The sequence below is a fragment of the Anthonomus grandis genome, chromosome 4 (assembly GCF_022605725.1).
Source record: "Anthonomus grandis grandis chromosome 4, icAntGran1.3, whole genome shotgun sequence".
In the NCBI taxonomy this organism is placed as follows: Eukaryota; Metazoa; Arthropoda; class Insecta; order Coleoptera; family Curculionidae; genus Anthonomus; species Anthonomus grandis.
Window position 1 is genome coordinate 16,261,909 of NC_065549.1, and position 18,405 is coordinate 16,280,313.

General features: G+C 33.6%; 1 protein-coding gene across 1 annotated transcript in view; it reads left to right on the forward strand.

Annotated features, from left to right (window-relative positions):
* The window catches only part of LOC126735578 (toll-like receptor 3), a 148,311-nt gene that overhangs the window by 105,009 nt on the left and 24,897 nt on the right, over nucleotides 1-18,405 (forward strand). The window contains exons 13-15 of the mRNA XM_050439608.1: nucleotides 9,048-9,148; nucleotides 9,665-9,860; nucleotides 17,717-17,983. Coding sequence (XP_050295565.1) covers nucleotides 9,048-9,148; nucleotides 9,665-9,860; nucleotides 17,717-17,983 — 564 coding nt within the window. The remainder of the gene's footprint in view (nucleotides 1-9,047; nucleotides 9,149-9,664; nucleotides 9,861-17,716; nucleotides 17,984-18,405) is intronic.

Here is an 18,405-nt window from a genome sequence, read left to right on the forward strand (position 1 = left end):
TCATTTGGATCTGAACTAATAGAACACAACGGACGGGAATTTAAAACCGATTCTACCTGAACTAAAATGGTATAGAATTCTTCATATGTTAATATTTGCTCTCCCACAATTCTAATAAAATGTCCCTTTAGTGACTTGACTCCTGTTTCCCACAATCCTTCAAAATGAGGAGATGAAGGAGAGTTAAAAGTCCATTTAATGTGCTCCTGTTGAGCAGCTAATTCAAAATAAGATAATATTTGTTTGTGAGCACCAACAAAATTTGTACCACATTCACTAAATAAATGTGTCGCTTGACCTCGTCTTGCCACAAAACGTTTTAAAGCTGCCAAAAAAGCATCACCAAGGCCAATGCTAAGGTGATTCTTTTAACCGAGATGGTCCATTCCACCATAGCGAAAAATGTATTAATTCGCTAGGTAACATTCCCCTACTCGCACAATCAGCTGCATTATCTACACTAGAAATATAATGCCAACAGGAAGGATTAATTATGTCTTGAATTTTTAAAACCCTGTTGCTAATGAATGTTTTCCATAGTTGTGGAGCTGACTTGATCCAGGATAATTCAACCATGCTATCTGACCATGCGTAAATGTCAGAAAAACAAACCTTTTACCATACGTTTTTATTACGAATGATATTAAATCTGCTACAAGAACTGCAGCACACAACTCTAATTTGGGAAGTGAAACTTGCTTTAGAGGCGCGACTTTAGATTTACCTACAATAAGAAAAGTGCTCTGAGAATTTTCAAAACAAAACCTAAAATAAACACATCCGCCATATCCTTTGATTGACGCATCGCCAAATCCATGAATTTCACATGAATTAACTAAGTCCAAACCAATCCTACGAGGAATCTTAAACCTACTAAGGAAGGAAAATTCATTTTTAAATTTTGTCCATCTATTAACAACTTCTTCAGGGGGAATATTATCCCATGATAGTCCTAACGACCAAACATACTGCATCAGAACCTTTATTAACATAGTAATAGGCGAAAGATAACCAAGAGGATCGAAAATACGAGCGAGATTTGCTAAAATGTTGCGTTTAGTACATATATTACTAAAGGGATGGATATTATACAAAAAACAATGACTAGACGGATCCCACTGCAAACCTAAGGTTTTTAAAAACTATTTTCTTTTTATTGTAATTTAATGCTGATTTTTTTATGTCATCGGGAAGATCTTCTAATAGATTAGGCTCATTACTAGTCCATTTTCTTAATTGGAAGCCACCGGTCTTGAGCAATTCAATAAGTTGGTTTTTTAAATGTAAAGCTGCCTCTAAGCTGTTTTCCTCCGAGCATACGTCGTCGACAAAAGTTTAAGTTTTCAAAGCCTCACACGCAACAGAAAACTTGTCTTTCTCATCATTAACCATTTGTAATATCATTTGTAATGCTAAATAAGGCGAAGATGCCACTCCATACGTAACAGTATTCAAAACGAATTCCTGAACAGGTTCCTGACTTGAAAACCTCCACAGTATACGCTGATAGTCTCTTAGATGGAAAGATATAAGACTCTGACGATACATTTGCTTAATATCGGCTGTAAAAACAAATTTGTGAAGTCGAAATAATAACAATAAACAACATATATCTTGTTGAATTGGGAAATACAGGATTTTGCTCTTTAAAGGGCAAATCGACAATATATCTACCTTGAGAATTACGAGATACAGAATTTTTATAAATTTGTTTACATTCTAATTCTGTTTGGCTAAGTGGACTTAATTTTGGAATTTCCTCAAGTTCCCAAAACCTTTTTGAGATTGCATTAATATTATCTAAAGCGGTTAAGCTAACAAACGAGAATACTGAATTAACAGTTTGAGGACTAACGTTTCCAGCTAATATCCAACCAAAAGTAGTATTTACGGCTCAGGATCCCCTTGTCCCTCCAACACACGACCATCGAGCAATGATTTAAAAAATATATCAGCATTTAACAGCAGATCCGGGGACATTAAAATTGGGGTCGGCTAATTTCAAATTTGTAATATGTGACCAATTTTTATTTTCTATATGCATACTTGGTATGTTGGAGCAAATACGAGGCAAAACTACAGCTTCTAACTTTATTTTTGGTAAATTCGAATCAGTAGGGCGAATTGTACAATTTACGCGAGCATTACTAACAAGACTATTTTTTCCTATCCCTACTATAGGCAAAGAACACTCGGAAATAGACAAGTTTAAAAGTTTTCTACATTTTTAAGTCATAATGTTAATTTGTGAACCACTATCAAATAAAACCCGAATATGTTTAAAGTTTCCATTACTATCAAGAACTTTTACAATAGCTGTGGATAAAAGAACTACTTGATTACTATTAATAATAGTGCTCGATAAAACTGTTTGCTGATTTTCACTATTAACATAAATACTAGTTGATGGTACGTCCTGTATAGGCACGATATTTTCATTTGCAATTAAATTGTTTTCACTAGAAAAATGTAACAAAGTGTGTAAATGTAGAAAAGCGGGACTTATGCCTCTTATGTTTCATCCCAAGAAAACTAGGAAGCAGATTAAGAATCTCATATCTTAAAACCTGAAACGGAATGGATATTTGCCTATTATGATTTTAATACTATTGCTAAAAAATTTGGGACTCTACATAAAGATCTTTTGCTTCCCAGTATAACACTAAATGTAGGTGTCAGGCATTATGGCAAGTTGACTCAGGCGCAGAAATAATTAATGCGTTTCCTATGTTATGGGGTAACATACGGTTTTACGAATTTCTTTCATTTTCTCTTATACTAAGAACAATTAAAAAATATCGCTGGTAAAGGTTGTATCCAGTGAGCTACAGCTCCTTTACCTGACTGCTACTTTAAAAATAACGAGAACATTGATGAAAACCCTGCGGATTTTTTAAACATTCTTGGTCAAAATCCACATCGCAAAGATTCTAAATCTTTCGACCTTCAAGGTGGCAATTTATAATCCAAAATCGCCTGACAAGGGAACAATGTGTCAAAATAAACTCCAAATACCAAGAACTCTCCGTGCAATTTAACTCTCCGGATAGGAATCCCGAGGTAGCCAATATTACGTTTATAGGACATAAAATATATTGTTTTAAAATATATACAATTTTAAAATTTTTAATATAAATAAATTTAAATCTCGACAGTTTCTAATGGACAGACAAGTGTGAAAGCTTGCTAGACTTCGCCCTTTAAGTTTACACAAACTTTTTCTTTCTTTCCATTGTACTTAGGTACCTTATTTTTTTTGTAACCTATAACGGTTAATGAAAGTCGTTTTAGTTATTTATTATTTATTATTATTTCTACATAAGCATTTGGCATCATTGCATCAGAGCTTTTGCAAGCAAAGGAACTGCCCATAGCTTCACGGCAATGCTAATTCCAGCTTTTCAATGTTCTAAGTGCACGATGATGCGCCTCCACTTTTAGGCTCACGAGTGCTTATATTTTTAAATCCCCAATATCACAATAGGTGGAGAGGGCGCGGAGGAACACAGTCATGGCCGCCCGAGGTCTAAAAAGCTTAGTGCATGCAGTGCCGATTCAAACTGAAAAAGAGTTACAAAATCGTATAATTGCATCCTTTCAAGCTATAAAGGATACCCCAGGAATCTTTAATAATGTGCGTCAGTCTATACGAAGAAGAGTGAATACTTGCATACTTGTGGGTGGACACTTCCAACAATTGCTATAAATTATTTGAGGTATTTATTTTTTTGCGCGAAAAAGTTGTGTCATATGAAATTGAGACAAGAGACGTTATTTGTTCTAAAATAAATGAGGATTTTAAAAATAATTTTGGATTTGTAAAAAATTAGTAACGTATCATTTTTTTCTTCAAAAATATTTAGTTTATATCCTGTACGGACGTCACCGGTAAAAATTTTAAAATATTTATTACGTCAGAAACTGCTTCTTAGTGATCAAAAAATGTGTACCCAATTTCATAAAAATATCTGCAATATTATCTTTTTTATGATTAAAAAACATATTTTTTCTTAAAACTTTAACACCCTGTTGCTCGTAAACTAAGAGGCTTAGAACATATTTTGTTGCTATATTTTTTTTTAAATGACCGATGGATTCACATCCTATATTATCGGCATTCAATTAATTAAGACTCTGTATTTCTATTACAGGGTTTCCATCTATAACCTGAATTTAACTGCTTATAAGTCGAGAACGGAAAATGACAACAATGTGCGGTTTTCACAGAACTTCATCAATATTTTTAAGGTTTTTTTTGACAGTGTTGCCAAGTTTCAAAATTTACCTGAAATACGAGGAAAAAAATTGATGATTTTCAAAGGCCGATTTCTCAAAAATTTTAAATGTAACACCCTGTACTTTTTAATTTCACATGAAAGCCCGTTAAATCCCCTTTCCGAAAATGTATAAATTGTCTTAAATTTATTATTTTTTTTTACAGAGCCAATTTTAGTAAATGACACCTTTTTGAAAATTTTCCTACAAAAAATACCTATTAAGAGTGCGGTCCACCACGTGACAAAATCGGTTTCGAAGCCCGACGGTAGTTTCGTGGCCCGTGCAGCTTTCGCTGAAAGTAGCAACACTGGCTGCAATATTATCCACTCCACCGTTCCCTTCTCCCTGATATATCGAATCTTGATTACCAGGGACGCAAGTCAACTGGTCTTACTTCTTGTTAGGTTTATTAACTACTTTTTATGTTATGTTTTAGTTTTACATATGTACATAAGTAAAACTTTATAACATAAAAAGTAGTTAATAAACCTGTACATACAGGGTGTTTCGGGAGGAAAAGGAAATATTTTGGGAACATGTTCAGAAGGTCAAAATAAGATAAATTAACTCATATGTTTTAATCCGATTCTCGACCGTTTCAGAAATAATCGGTTCTGAAGTATATTTGGAAGATTGTTGGCCGTTTTGTTCAAATGTGGCATGAGGATTTTCATCTGACTACCGATGTTCATTGTATCGGTTATTAGATCTATTGCGGGTAAAATTAGCTTCATCGCTAAATAAAATGTAATTATGTAGGTCTCGATTTTGTGGGATCCATTCACAAAATTGAACCCTTAAGCCAAAATCACCCTCTTGAAGATGTTGAACCGGTTGAATATGGATAGGCTTAAAACCGTTTTTCCTAAGTGTCTTCCAAACGTCTACATGTGATGCTAATCGAAGTTCTTTTGTAATCCGCCTCGTACTAACACTCGGGTTCTCTTTAGCCATATCCAGAACATTTTCTTCATTTTTTACATTTAGTCCGCCTCTCGTTCAGAATTAATTCTTATGCTTGGAAACATTCCTATTTCCTGAGCGTTTGCAAAAACTGTCTGAAAAACTTTTCGATTTGGAAAACCACGTCGGTATTCATCAACAGCACGTAATGCGCCACCATTACAGAAACCATACACAAATATCATGTCAGCATACTCCCTATGGGTGAATGTGTGAGGCATTACGTAATGGAACCGTTTGCAACGAGGTTTCAGGCTAATCACGCGCAACTGGGATATACACTAAACTAGTTTCAAACCATTCCAAATATTGTGCTAGAACAAATCTAATGATTTTTTGTTTGATTCTTCTGCTTTGTCTCTAAGTGGTATTCCTTTTGGATAAAGTGGATCAACTAATTCCGGTAAAAGGTAATGTTCATAAAAATATTTTAGTTTGGGCAACATTTTAACTCTCCAAAATTCTTCATTACGAGGAATCTTCAAGAAAAATGACTATTAATAATATAGAATAATGGTGATGTTTAATATTTTAAAAATCATAATACATTTTTCAAAAAAAAAAACATTATGTAGTATGTAGTTAAAGTAAGAGTTAAAATTATACCTTTATCGCAATATTATTGATCTTACAACATTTTTTTTAAATGTCCACAACGAAAGTTAAATTTTAATACTGTTAAAATTACGGATTATCGGTTAAATGAGAACTTATTAATACAATGATTTACCATCTATACAATTAATCCAAGAGGGCTCCATACTACAAACAGAATTTTCTTTTTATAACTTGCAACTGTCCCTGGATTTGAGTAATAGTTGTGGTTCCTTTTTAGATGTAAGGAACCATTTTCAATGATAGCAAATGTAAGTTTTTTTCTCTAATTCCCATTTCAGTACTAATTTTTGAAATTACCAATGGGCATTTAATTTTAATAATTTGAACGGGGACTCGTACTTAGAGATAAACCATTAAATGTTAAGCAGAATATGTATTTTATGTAAGACATGTTCGCGCATTTTTCTCGACAGGTACGCAATTATCTTGATGAACAATATCCCGAACGTTGGATTGGCCGTGGAGGACCTTTGCTTTGGCCTGCGCGTGGTCCAGACTTAAACCCCATGGACTTCTGTATTTGGGGATCTTTGAAATCAATTGTTTATGGTAGTCCTATAATTAATAATCTAAATGAAATAAATGTAAAAATAGTAAAATCTGTAAATATGTTAAAAAATAATGAGGATCTTCTTTTTAAAATACGGCAGATATAAGAATTAACAAAAGTCGTAATATTTTTTTAAAAATAATCTTAGGTATTAATTTTATTTTATTTAGGATTGCATTGCTAAAAATCTAGTAAATTTAAGTCATTCACATATTATGAAAACCTAAAAGTGCGATTATGTTCAGATGGGAAAGTAAAAACTAACGCGACGAACGCCCTCTACCAAAAACACGAAAACTGTATAAAACTCCAAGTCACCGGTCTCAAATAACTTTAAAATTGTATAATAAATAAAATCGGTTACATATTTCGCTCTTATTATTACGAGCATCTCTAGACCATATACTGGGACACCTTGTAGACTTATTAATTACAAAAAAAAGCATTATATTTATAGTTTAGGTGAAGTTACTTGGACAAGTATAAAAACTAAAAACGTTTAACACGCGGCGTTTTCTTAAAAAATAAAAATTTTCAACATTGTTTTTTTTATTTTCAAAATTTTAAATAGCATCCCGCCTAGATAATCCAATAAACAATCCCTACACAAAATTTGAGCTTTCTAACTTTTTTTGTCTTGGTACAGGAGCTAACCCCGTTTTACGCAGGTAGACCACCCTCTTAAATAACATTCTCGGTATCAAGTGACAAAAATAACATATGTAGCTTGTCAAGGAGGCTGTGAGTTGCACAATTTGTTTTGTGGGCTTCAACTACTGTCAAATCTCTTTAACGTCATTCGTTGGGCAGTCCCAATAATTTGATTGCTATATGTATTTTTGCATTTTTTAAAGATTTTGAAAGGTTTAAATATGTTTACCACCCGGGAAAAGGCACGTTGCGTGTTATTATTTAGTAAATGCAAATCAGTTACGCAGACGAGAAGAAGATTTAGGCTGATTTTTGAAAGGGCTCCACCTTCACGCAATTCTATACTTCATTGGGTACGCCAATTTTCAGAACAGTTAAAAGAAAAGTTAGAACAAACCTAAATGCACAAGATAATCTGTTGGATGATATTTTGCTGCTAAAAGAAGTGTTGTCCTTAAACAATAACCAAATATCTATTAGGAAGATAGCTCAAACGACAAATATGTCAAAAAGTAAAGTACATAAAATTCTAAAAATAATTAAGTTTAAACCCTACAAAATTCAAACTTTCCAAAAAATAGAAAATCGCGCCATTGAAAAAAGATATTTAATGTGCAAAACACTACTAGATCTTTTTAGAAATGAGCCGGATACCAATTTAATAATGTCTGATGAGGCAACATTTCACATCAGTGGTCGAGTAAAAAGGCATAACTGCCGAATATGAGGAGATGAAAATCCTCGAGTGTATAACGAATTTGAAAGAGATTCTCCTAAGCTGAATGTTTGGTGTGCAGTATCGAAATCTAAAATTTATGGGCCATTTTTTTTTTCAAGAAGCAACAGTGAATGGAAATAATTACACTGATATGTTGGAAACATTTTTTTATCCTCAACTTCAGCAGGATGGAATTTTAAACACGGTCTACTTCCAGCAAGACGGTGCACCACCACACTTCTCCAGCGTCGCAAGGGATTCCTTAGATATTACTTTTGGAAACAGATGGATAGGGCAAACAGGTCCAATCGAGTGGGCACCGTATTCTCCTGATCTAACCATTCCCGGTTTTTGTATATGGGGATATGTAAAAGACCGTTGCTACAATCCAACCCCAAGAAATTTGGATGAACTGCGTAACAACATAGTAAACGTTTTCAACCAAATTACACCGCGAATGCTACAAAACGCCTTCGGCAACTTATTTCTCCATCTACATTTGTGCTCCCCGAGCAAAATGGGGGTCATATTCAGCAGCTAATGTATTAGTTATAAATTAAAATTAATTTCTACAATTGTTTGTTGTTAAAATTGTTGTAAATAGTTGTAATTTAATACATAGAATAAATACTTTTTATAGACATGGCAATAGCGCAAATTATTTAATTATAATCATGCTAAAGCGATACATAGGCAATTACCAAAAAATGTTCATCAATCACCGAATATGTATTCTAGGAAATTTTTCAAAAAGGTGTCATTTATTAAAATTGTAAAAAAAAATAATGAATTTAAGACAATTTATACATTTTCGGATAGGGTGTTACATTTAAAATTTTTGAGAAATCGGCCTTTGAAAATCATCAATTTTTTTCCTCCTATTTCAGGTAAATTTTGAAACTTGGCAACACTGTCAAAAAAACTTTTAAAATATTGATGAAGTTCTGCGAAAACCGCACATTGTTGTCATTTTCCGTTCTCGACTTATAAGCAGTTAAAATGTGTCAGGTTATAGATGGACACCCTGTATTAAATATTTCTAATAAATCAATTAAAGCGTATTTTTTAGGTACTAATCTTTAAGTTGGTTTATACCTACAAAATCAACATTTAAATCAGACCAGTGGTTTCAATAGTTTTTCAGAACACTTCATTTGTTAAGCTGCCTATAATATTTTCGTAAGAATGTTCTGAGATACACTTTTCATCTCAGAACATTCAATAATTTAGCTCCATATCAACCATATAAAAAATTTTTTTTCTTTTTAGGTCTAGTAGCTCTAACACACCTGGATCTGTCTCAAAACCGTCTAATAAAATTAGACAATAAAACGAACGGAGTATTTGAAGAGTGCTTATCTTTGGAACGTGTAAGTGAAATTCCATTAAGGAAATACATTAACTTTATCTCTTTCAACATGTTGTATATTTTTACTTTACCAGTTTGAAAAATATAAATTTAACATTATTAAATCCATATTTCACGAGAGTGCCGACGCATATGATGCGAATAAACTGTTTAGCTGCGCCCTTATATTACGGATTTTATTATTTTTATCGGGACGGGAGATCGGATAATGTTACGGCCGAATTATGTTTTTGGAACAGCTAAATATCCGGATTTCATATTTTACGTTTTTTTTTTTTGGTTTTAATAAACTTTCCGGCTTTATTTACGGGGCTTTTGGTCTGGGGAGTCTTTATAGAGATTAGGAAAAAATATTGCTTTTTTTTGTTAGAAGAAAATCCACAGATGGTAAATTACGGTGAAAAGGAACAGACAGATAAGATATAACAAAGTTCATATTAAATCTTTAAAGCGGGGTTTCAACTCGACCGACTTTGACTAATATTGTATTTTAAAAAGTTAAAATGTTATTTTTTAGTTGAATTTGAGCCACAACAAACTCACTTTTATAACAAGAAAGATGTTCCCAAGTAACCCGTACATTCCATATAAACTGAAGGAGCTGGATTTGTCTTATAACTCAGTACCAGTTATAACATACGATCTTACTTTTGGCACTTCTAAATTGGAAAAGCTTAATATGAGTCATAATGCCATCATTGATGTAAGGAAAGGTAAGAAAAATTTATATCTATTTATACTTTTTTCGAAAGTTGTCTGTCGATATGTGTACGTTATTATGGATATACGTGGCACTTAAATGTATACGTGCTGAGAAAATTGAGAGAATAGATAGAAAAGGTGAAGAGAAGATGAAATAATCCAATTCTTTTCTTGACAATCTTTACTGTTGCATGTGAATATTAGTTATTATCGTTATTGCTTTCGCCTCATCATCGATTACATATGTACATCTCGACGTAGATTGACGCTTTAATTTGCACCAATTTAATAAGTTAGTTTTAGACACAATCATTATTAAATATTTATATGAAGCTCTTGACTTATAACCTTTCTTATAATAATCATATAACTCAACTTAACAGCATAAAATAATAAACATTCACTGAATGTTCATAAATAGCTTTTTATTCTGAAATATCTGAATCATTTTAAGAATATTCAAAAACATAATCAGTACCAGCAATTTGGATATTTCAAGAACATTTGCTTGGGACTTTCAGTAAATTTCAATTGCCACATGTTTTGATACTGTCATGTTCATCTATGTGATCTCTCCCCCAAACAGGACTTGCCGTTTTTTTTATTATTAATTTTGCTAACAGTTTGAGAGTTTGTAGATTTGAAGCATTAAGGATCGTTTATTCCTTGCCGTAAAAATAAACAAAAATTTCCACCGAACCCATCAAATCGCATGAATGAAATGAAAATATTTTAAATGCTTTTTCTTGGACTGAAACTCTTAGTTACAACTTATGGTGTCTACGCTGTACTACAAAGACGAACCAAAAGACTATATGGAAAATGATAATGTGACAATATATTGGGGCAAAATCATAACAGGCACACAACCATATATTCTTATTATAGATAACGACAAAAAGATTGCGGGGATTATTGATATAACGATACCCTGGGACTAGAATAAAATAAGACAATCTTATTAAATCAAAGATATTTGCTAAGAGAAAGACCTAAAGAAGATTGTGACCACAAATGTTCTGATTGAAATTGACCTGAAAGAAGAAATAGAATAAGTTAGTTACCATAAGTTAACGGTGGTAATTTATTTAATGTTTAATGCTCATCAAATATTCGGCGAAGGTATAGACCAAGGTCGTCAAAAGGGAGATATACAACCAGAAATGGAAGGTTTTATCCTGGCTATCCGGGAAAGAAAGACATGTGATCAAAGTTGACAACGTAGATGAATGCCGAAAGTGCAACGCAGTTGGAGAGATAATAGAGCACATCACTGGCGGATGTCCAAGCTTGGCAAATGATGCTTATCTGGATAGACACGTAGCCACCGCAATTTACCAAAGAATCGCAATAAACTATATCCTGTCAAAGAGAACCACCAGTTTACGCTCTATTGGGAAGACCGTTTATCACCTATAGATAAATAAAAAAATCACCTTATAGATATTGTTGTAATTGACAAAACTAAATTTTGGAATGGATAACTGGAACCATCGATGTGGTGATCCCACTAACGCAAAATGTTATAGAAGCTCTGTAAAAAAATTGAGAAATACCAAGATTTAGGCTGAATAATAAAGGGAATGTGGCATATGTCTAGATTAGATACTGTACCAATAATGTGACATCTATTAAGGCAGTTGTATCTAAAGGATTTGAATATTTCTCATAATAGGCCATACTACCAATGGGTCTTCACGTGCCAAAGCTCATAAAATGATCCATTTAGCATTTTCAGTGTGCCATATGGCTCCGAATTTTGCGCAAATATTTGGATAATTCCTCCCTCAGAAGCCATCCTAACCGGCAAAAGCTGAGAATGCAGCATATTAATAATAGTAGCAAAAATCTAATTAACAACATTTTATCCTATTATAAGAAAAATAATTCAATCCCAGTCGCTGAAAATGATTAAGGTTTACTGAGTCACAATGCGGTTATAACAGATAAGCAGATACAACCTAATAAGCCTGCCATTCTGTATATCAACAAACTTGAATAATGGCTCTTTATCATCGACTTCGCTCTGCCAGTAGAAACCAACATCAGAATCTATTACATGAATGAAAAAGAATTTATTCGCTAAAAACAATCGAAGTCCTTCCATTCATAATCTCGGCGAATCTCCCCGTTGAAAAGCAGTAAGTTAAATCTTAAAAACAACCCTGAACCGACCAGCGAAACTAGTTCATAGCTTCAGAAAAGATCTCGACATGACACTAGGATTCAATATATGAGTAGGAGTCAATATAGAATTCATGTATATGAGGGAAGATTGGTTGAAGGCTAGGAACTGCTTCTTGATGCACAAACTATCGTAAGTGCAATGACAAGAGGCCTACCTAAATACCTTGGTTTTCTACAGAGAAATAGAGCCAAGTACAAAGCAATCAATCTTCTGGCCTACGTCACACACTTGTGGACGGATGCCATGGAGAAGCACGGCGAGTCCCGCTCAGTTGCTCTTGACAGTTCCAAAGCATTTGACAGAGTGTAGCATGAGGGACTACTAACCAAGCTCTCCTCAATCGGCATACAAAACTCATTATTGAATTGGATCAAAAGTTTTCTTGAACAACGAACAATCCAAGTAGCCGTCGATGGATACCTCTCCGACAAATTTAACATTAACGCCGGAGTCCCTCAATGATGCATTCTATTCCTCACCCTTTTCTTGGTATATATCAATGATTTGCTAGGAACCACTGTCAATCCAATCTACAGCTTTGCGGACGATAGCATACTTATTTCCACATTTAAGTCCGCCAAACCAACGACAACTGCAAGTTCTCAGAATCTTAGGCAGCAACAAGTAGCTTCAACCAACAACGATATTAGAGCAAACTTGGAGTGGGGCGATAAAAATTTGGTCAATTTTAACGCTAAAAAAACCCAGGCTGCAGTATTTACGATGAAGACTAACCTTGGTGGCCCGGAGCTGGTTATGGCAGGGAAAACATTGCCAATGAAATCATCTTTACATCGTCTAGGAGTCGAGGTCACCAACAGTGTGTCTTGGCATGACCACGTTGCCGAGGTCGCCAGGGCGGCTTCCAAAAAACTCGGAGTGCTTTTCAAAACGAAAAAACTGTATACATCAGAACAGCTGCTGACTCTTTATAAGGCTCAAATACGCCCTTCCCTCGAGTATTGCTCGCATGTCTGGAGCTCTGCACCCAAGCATAGTTTAAACCTGCTGGATTCTATACAGAAGAGAGCTATTCATCTTATCGACAAACCAGAACTGACAAAGAGTCTGGATAGTCTGGAGCACAGGAGAAAGGTGGCTGATCTCTGTTTATTCTACCGTTATTATCACGGTAAGTGCTCCTCTGAGCTGGCAGGCCTGATTCCACACAGGGCTGTTCCGGCAAGAAGGACGCGTCTAGCAGTTGCGGCTCATCAACATCGAGTCCACCTGCCTACCCCAAGGACGTCGCTGTATTGGGACTCATTCATCTGGAGAACATCTTCTTTGTGGAACGGGCTTCCACCTCACATATTTCCCGACGCATACAACCTACAGCGATTTAAGATAAATACCCACAAATATCTTCGCGCAAGCACCACTCCAAGAGTGACATAGGACTTTCCTCTTGTGCTTGTGTATATCATAAAAAAAAGTCAAGGAGAAACTGACGAAAAAATTCAATTCACAATTGGTTGCATTTCTCAAAACAAAATTGAACTTTAATTTAATAAGTTTAATTGAAGCGACTTAGAAAAGCAAATAACAGCTAGGCAATCCCGTTATACATACTCCTTTGGAATGGTTAAATGATCCACACAAAGCTAGGAAACTTTAATAAACACAAAGAAATAAAAATTACAGCTCACATGAAGCAGTTTTAACCTCTTTTAAATTATCATCAATGCTAATATTAACCATACACACGTGAATACTTAACTTTTTCAAAAATGACTAAAGAGGGAGAAAGTAAACTCAAAGTCAAAGTCTCATAACTCAAGCGTCTATTAAAAGGTTACGCAAGTTTAGTCAATAGCGATACACGATGCTGTAGATTTTTTTTATTTTATATTTTTATTTATGTTAGTGTGAGTCAGTGTGTAGTTTTTGTATTTAGATAGGTCTGATGATGCTCTAATGCGGCGAAACGCGTAACCTTTTAATGGACTCTTGAGTTATGAGACTTTGACTTTACTTTCTCCCCCTTTAGTCATATATTTAAGTCTCTTTGAGAATAATGGATGATTATTTTGAATTTTCGAAAAATTACATGAAAGCTCTACCACTAACTAAAACTCTTTATTTTACTCTCGACACATATTTTGCTAATGATGTAGCATTAAAATTAAATTTTCATTAATTATTAAAAACTAAAACTACTTACAAATAGCCTGATATACTAATAATGTAATTAGTAGGGCAGGAAATGCATTTATTTGGTTATAATTCCTTGCATTTTTCGCTCTATTGGTTATATAATTAGTATATAAGGCCATTTGTAGGTAGTTTTAATCTTCTCCCAAAGATGCTAATTATTGAATCATTAGAAACACGTGTCAAGAGAAAAATTAAGAGTTTTGGTTAGTGGTAAAACTGTCTCGTAATTTGAGTGTCACACCAAAGGTTCCAACCATAAGACTATTGTCAAAAATATTAAGTAATAAAGGAAAAAAAGGGAGAGCTCCATGGCACTTTATACAAGATTCCAAAACGATCTTCAAATACCTGCAGTTGATAGGGGTGCATCACTGCAATGGTTGAAGAATGGTGTAATCTTTTTTAAAACAAGGATTTATGATATGCATCCAAAGTTATTTGATAAGCACTAGATACCATCAAAAATATACACTGAAAAACACATAGATCAGACAAATGCAGAAAGTGCAATAAGAACATTGAGATAATATAATACATAATGTCTACTTATGAATGCTAAGCCAATAATAAGAACTTGGAAAGACATAATAAAGTTGCAGCCATAGTATATAAGACACTGCTGAAACTAAATAATATTGCACAAGACAGAGAGATTCTATAATACCAAATACAGCCTCCTCTTCCCTGTGGAGGTAATGATGAAAATGATGACGTTAAAATATAATGAGACAAAACATTGCTAACAAAGAGAACTGCGGAACATAATAAACCCTATATTATAGTATTTAACAAGAAAGATAAAACAGCCTACTTATAGCAGTACCTACCAAGAATAATTAGACATAAAACTACAAAAAAAGTTAATTACTATAATACTTACTTACTATACTATATATACAGTGTGTGTCAGCCAAAAGGAATAAATTATCTAATAAATAGGTGGGAGCGTGTTGGAAAAGGTTTTTATAGTTGCGCATTTTTTTTCATAAAAAATTTTTATACAGGGAGTATCAGATAACAGTGGCCAATACCAACTTGCTTAGTTTAAACATAACACCCTGTATGTTAATTCATTTTTAGATTCCTCAGATCATTTTAGACATATTTTGTATACAATGTCCTATACCTATCGTTGACTGTTTCGGAAATATTATTTAAAATTCAAAAAATAACATTTAGAAAAGAAAATTATTTATTTGCCGAAAATTGTTACAACATATTCAAAAACTTATACATAATACAAATCTAAATAATAATGTCAATGTAGGAGATGTTCAAAATGCTCACCACGAACGTCTTGGCAACACCCTACCCGTAAATAGAAATTTATTCTAACGTTACTCAACATCTCAGGTGTAGTCGACCTAATTGCCAGGGCTATTCGTCTTCGTAAGCCAGCTAAGTCAGTGGGTTTAGTGTTGTAGACAATAGTTTTCACATATCCCCATAAGAAAAAGTCTAATGGCGTTAGATCGGGAGACCGTGCTGGCCATTCCATCGATCCTCGCCTCCCTATCCACCGATCTGGAAATATTTGGTTGAGGTACTGCCGGACATTTATTTGGTAGTGGGGTAGTGCTCCATATTGTTGAATCCTTATCATATTATTGTGGGTTTCTTGGATCAGGATACAAGTTGACCAACGTTGGCACTACATTATTTTGAAACAATTCTAAATAATTGTAGCCATTCACATTGCCCTCAAAAAAGGGACCTATGATCTGATCTTTAATAATTCCTGCCCACATATTATTGTGGGCCTTTTATACCTTTTCAGGGTATTGAGTATTATCTTCTCTCGTCCAACGAGGATTTTTCCTGGACCAATAGCGGTAATTTTGACGATTGGCATGACCGTGAAGAGTAAAGGTGCACTCATCAGAAAACATAACATGTTCTAATTGGATCACATTGCTGTCTAACATTGCCATCATTTGTTCACAAAGATACATTCTCCTGTCAAAATTGTCTTCCATGAGCTCCTGGGTGGGTATAATTTTATAGATAAAAACCACTTACAAAATAGTATAAAACTTAAACTAGGCAACAGTATAGAAGAATTTAAGGATTCAGTTAAAATTCTAGGCTTAATATTGGATTATAAATTAAAATTGAAAGAACATATTACTTTTTGTTTAAAAAAAGCATATTCGATGTTAAAACTAATTTATTCACATAGATATTATTTATCGCAAAAAACTAAGGCTATGTGAAACATTTGTTTTATCATTTTTCAACTTTGCTGATCACGTATATGGGCCTTTTGTGAACAGCCTGAACATAAAAAGGGTTCAAAAAGTGCAAAATTGCTGTCTGGGACGCATTCTTGGCATAAGGCGTAGACAAAGAATATCTCACAAATTGTCCGAAATAGGATGGCTTAATAGGAGTGGACGGCGCAATTTACATTCAGCAGTATTTTTTTATAAAATTACTAAATTTCAATGTAGTTCATATCTCCACCGCAAAATTAAATATCGCATCGATGTTCATAACAATGCAATATCCGAAAATTAATCCCTTTAACTATACCACCTCATAAATCTGAAACATTTAAGAAGTCATTATTTAGCTATCAAATTGCCTCTGTAATTAAAAAATACAAAACAATGGACTTTTCTTTATCGATACCAGTCTTCAAAAGAAAGTTTAAAGCCAAATTGGTTCAAGAGCATTAATTTGCACATCATCTCACTATGCTCTCATTTCTATCTGATCTTTCTTCTCTCTCTCTCTCTCTCTCTCTTTCTCTTTTCTTCTATTGCTTTTGTAATTTGTAAACTGAAAACTATATTGTTTTTCTTTTCGTTGCTGACCGCTTTGTGGCCATGTATTTTTTTATATAATTTTTCCTTTGCTCTAGCAGCTGCCTGTTTTTGGAGGTAAGCTGATGTAGTTTTTTATTCCAAATAGTTTATAGTTTTATTATGTATTATTTCATTTATAAGCATGTATATTTGGGAATAAATAAACCATTGTTATTATTATTATTATTATTATTATTATTATTATTATTATTATTATTATTATTATTATTATTATTATTATTATTATTATTATTATTATTATTATTATTATTATTATTATTATTATTATTATTATTATTATTATTATTATTATTATTATTAATATTATTAAATTCAGGGTAACATAAAGTGAATTAAAGTTACTGTGACTTTCAGCAGCGTCTAAAGTTTTTTGTTTACAAGATTACGTGACATATTATGATATTATATATTTTAATCTAACCATAAAAAAGTAATTTGACAAATTGTACCTAAAAATGTTACTGTACTTCTTAATATAATTTAATAAGCTATTTCTGGCACTCCAGCCTGATTTGCAAAGTTTATTTCCTACTACCCTTATAAATACCTACAATATATAACTGAGACATAATTAAACGTGCTAGATCCAATATACTTGTCCTTTACTAGACCACATTTTCCACTTAACACATGCACGCTGGACCACATCAAATAAAAAGTAATCCCTTTTACCCATCGGTATGTCCTTCTACAGGCGTAATAGGCAACCTGACCCGCCTGAAATCGCTCGACTTGTCCTACAACAAACTGGAAGATTTAACGAGCGATCCGGAACTGTTCCGGTTACCGGAGAACGTATCCTCGCTCACCCTCTCCGGTAACGAGCTTCGTGTCCTGCCGTGGACTCAATTGAGGAACGCATCCAGACTCATCTCGCTCGACGTTCGCCGCAATCGTCTGGATAACATCGTGGAAAATGCGACTGCCATGATCATTAAGGGGGTCCGGATTGCGCTGGCAGGTAAGATGAATATATATAATGTTTCTGAAATAATGAGTTTTGCTATTTGGTCCTTAAGTTTAATAATACTGTGGCTTCCTGTTACATGTGTGTATGAGTAAGGAAAATTAATGTTATTAATATGAGTTGTTAAATTAGTTTTTAACTCATTCATTATATTAATTAACGCACTTCCCTGTTTATTTATAATGATTCTGCTTTTTTGTTTTAAGTTTTTTTTTCTTTTTTTTGCTTGAGTGGAAGTGTCAGTTAATTAATGGATAACTAGAAATGAGAGTACTGGACATCTGAGTAGCAAGGGCGGATTTATAGGAAGACTCACGTAACAATGTGTCAAAATGATAAAAAAATAAATAGAAAATACTAAAACATCGTCTAAAGTTGCATACATTAAAATATTTATCAGTAAAATAAAAAACAAG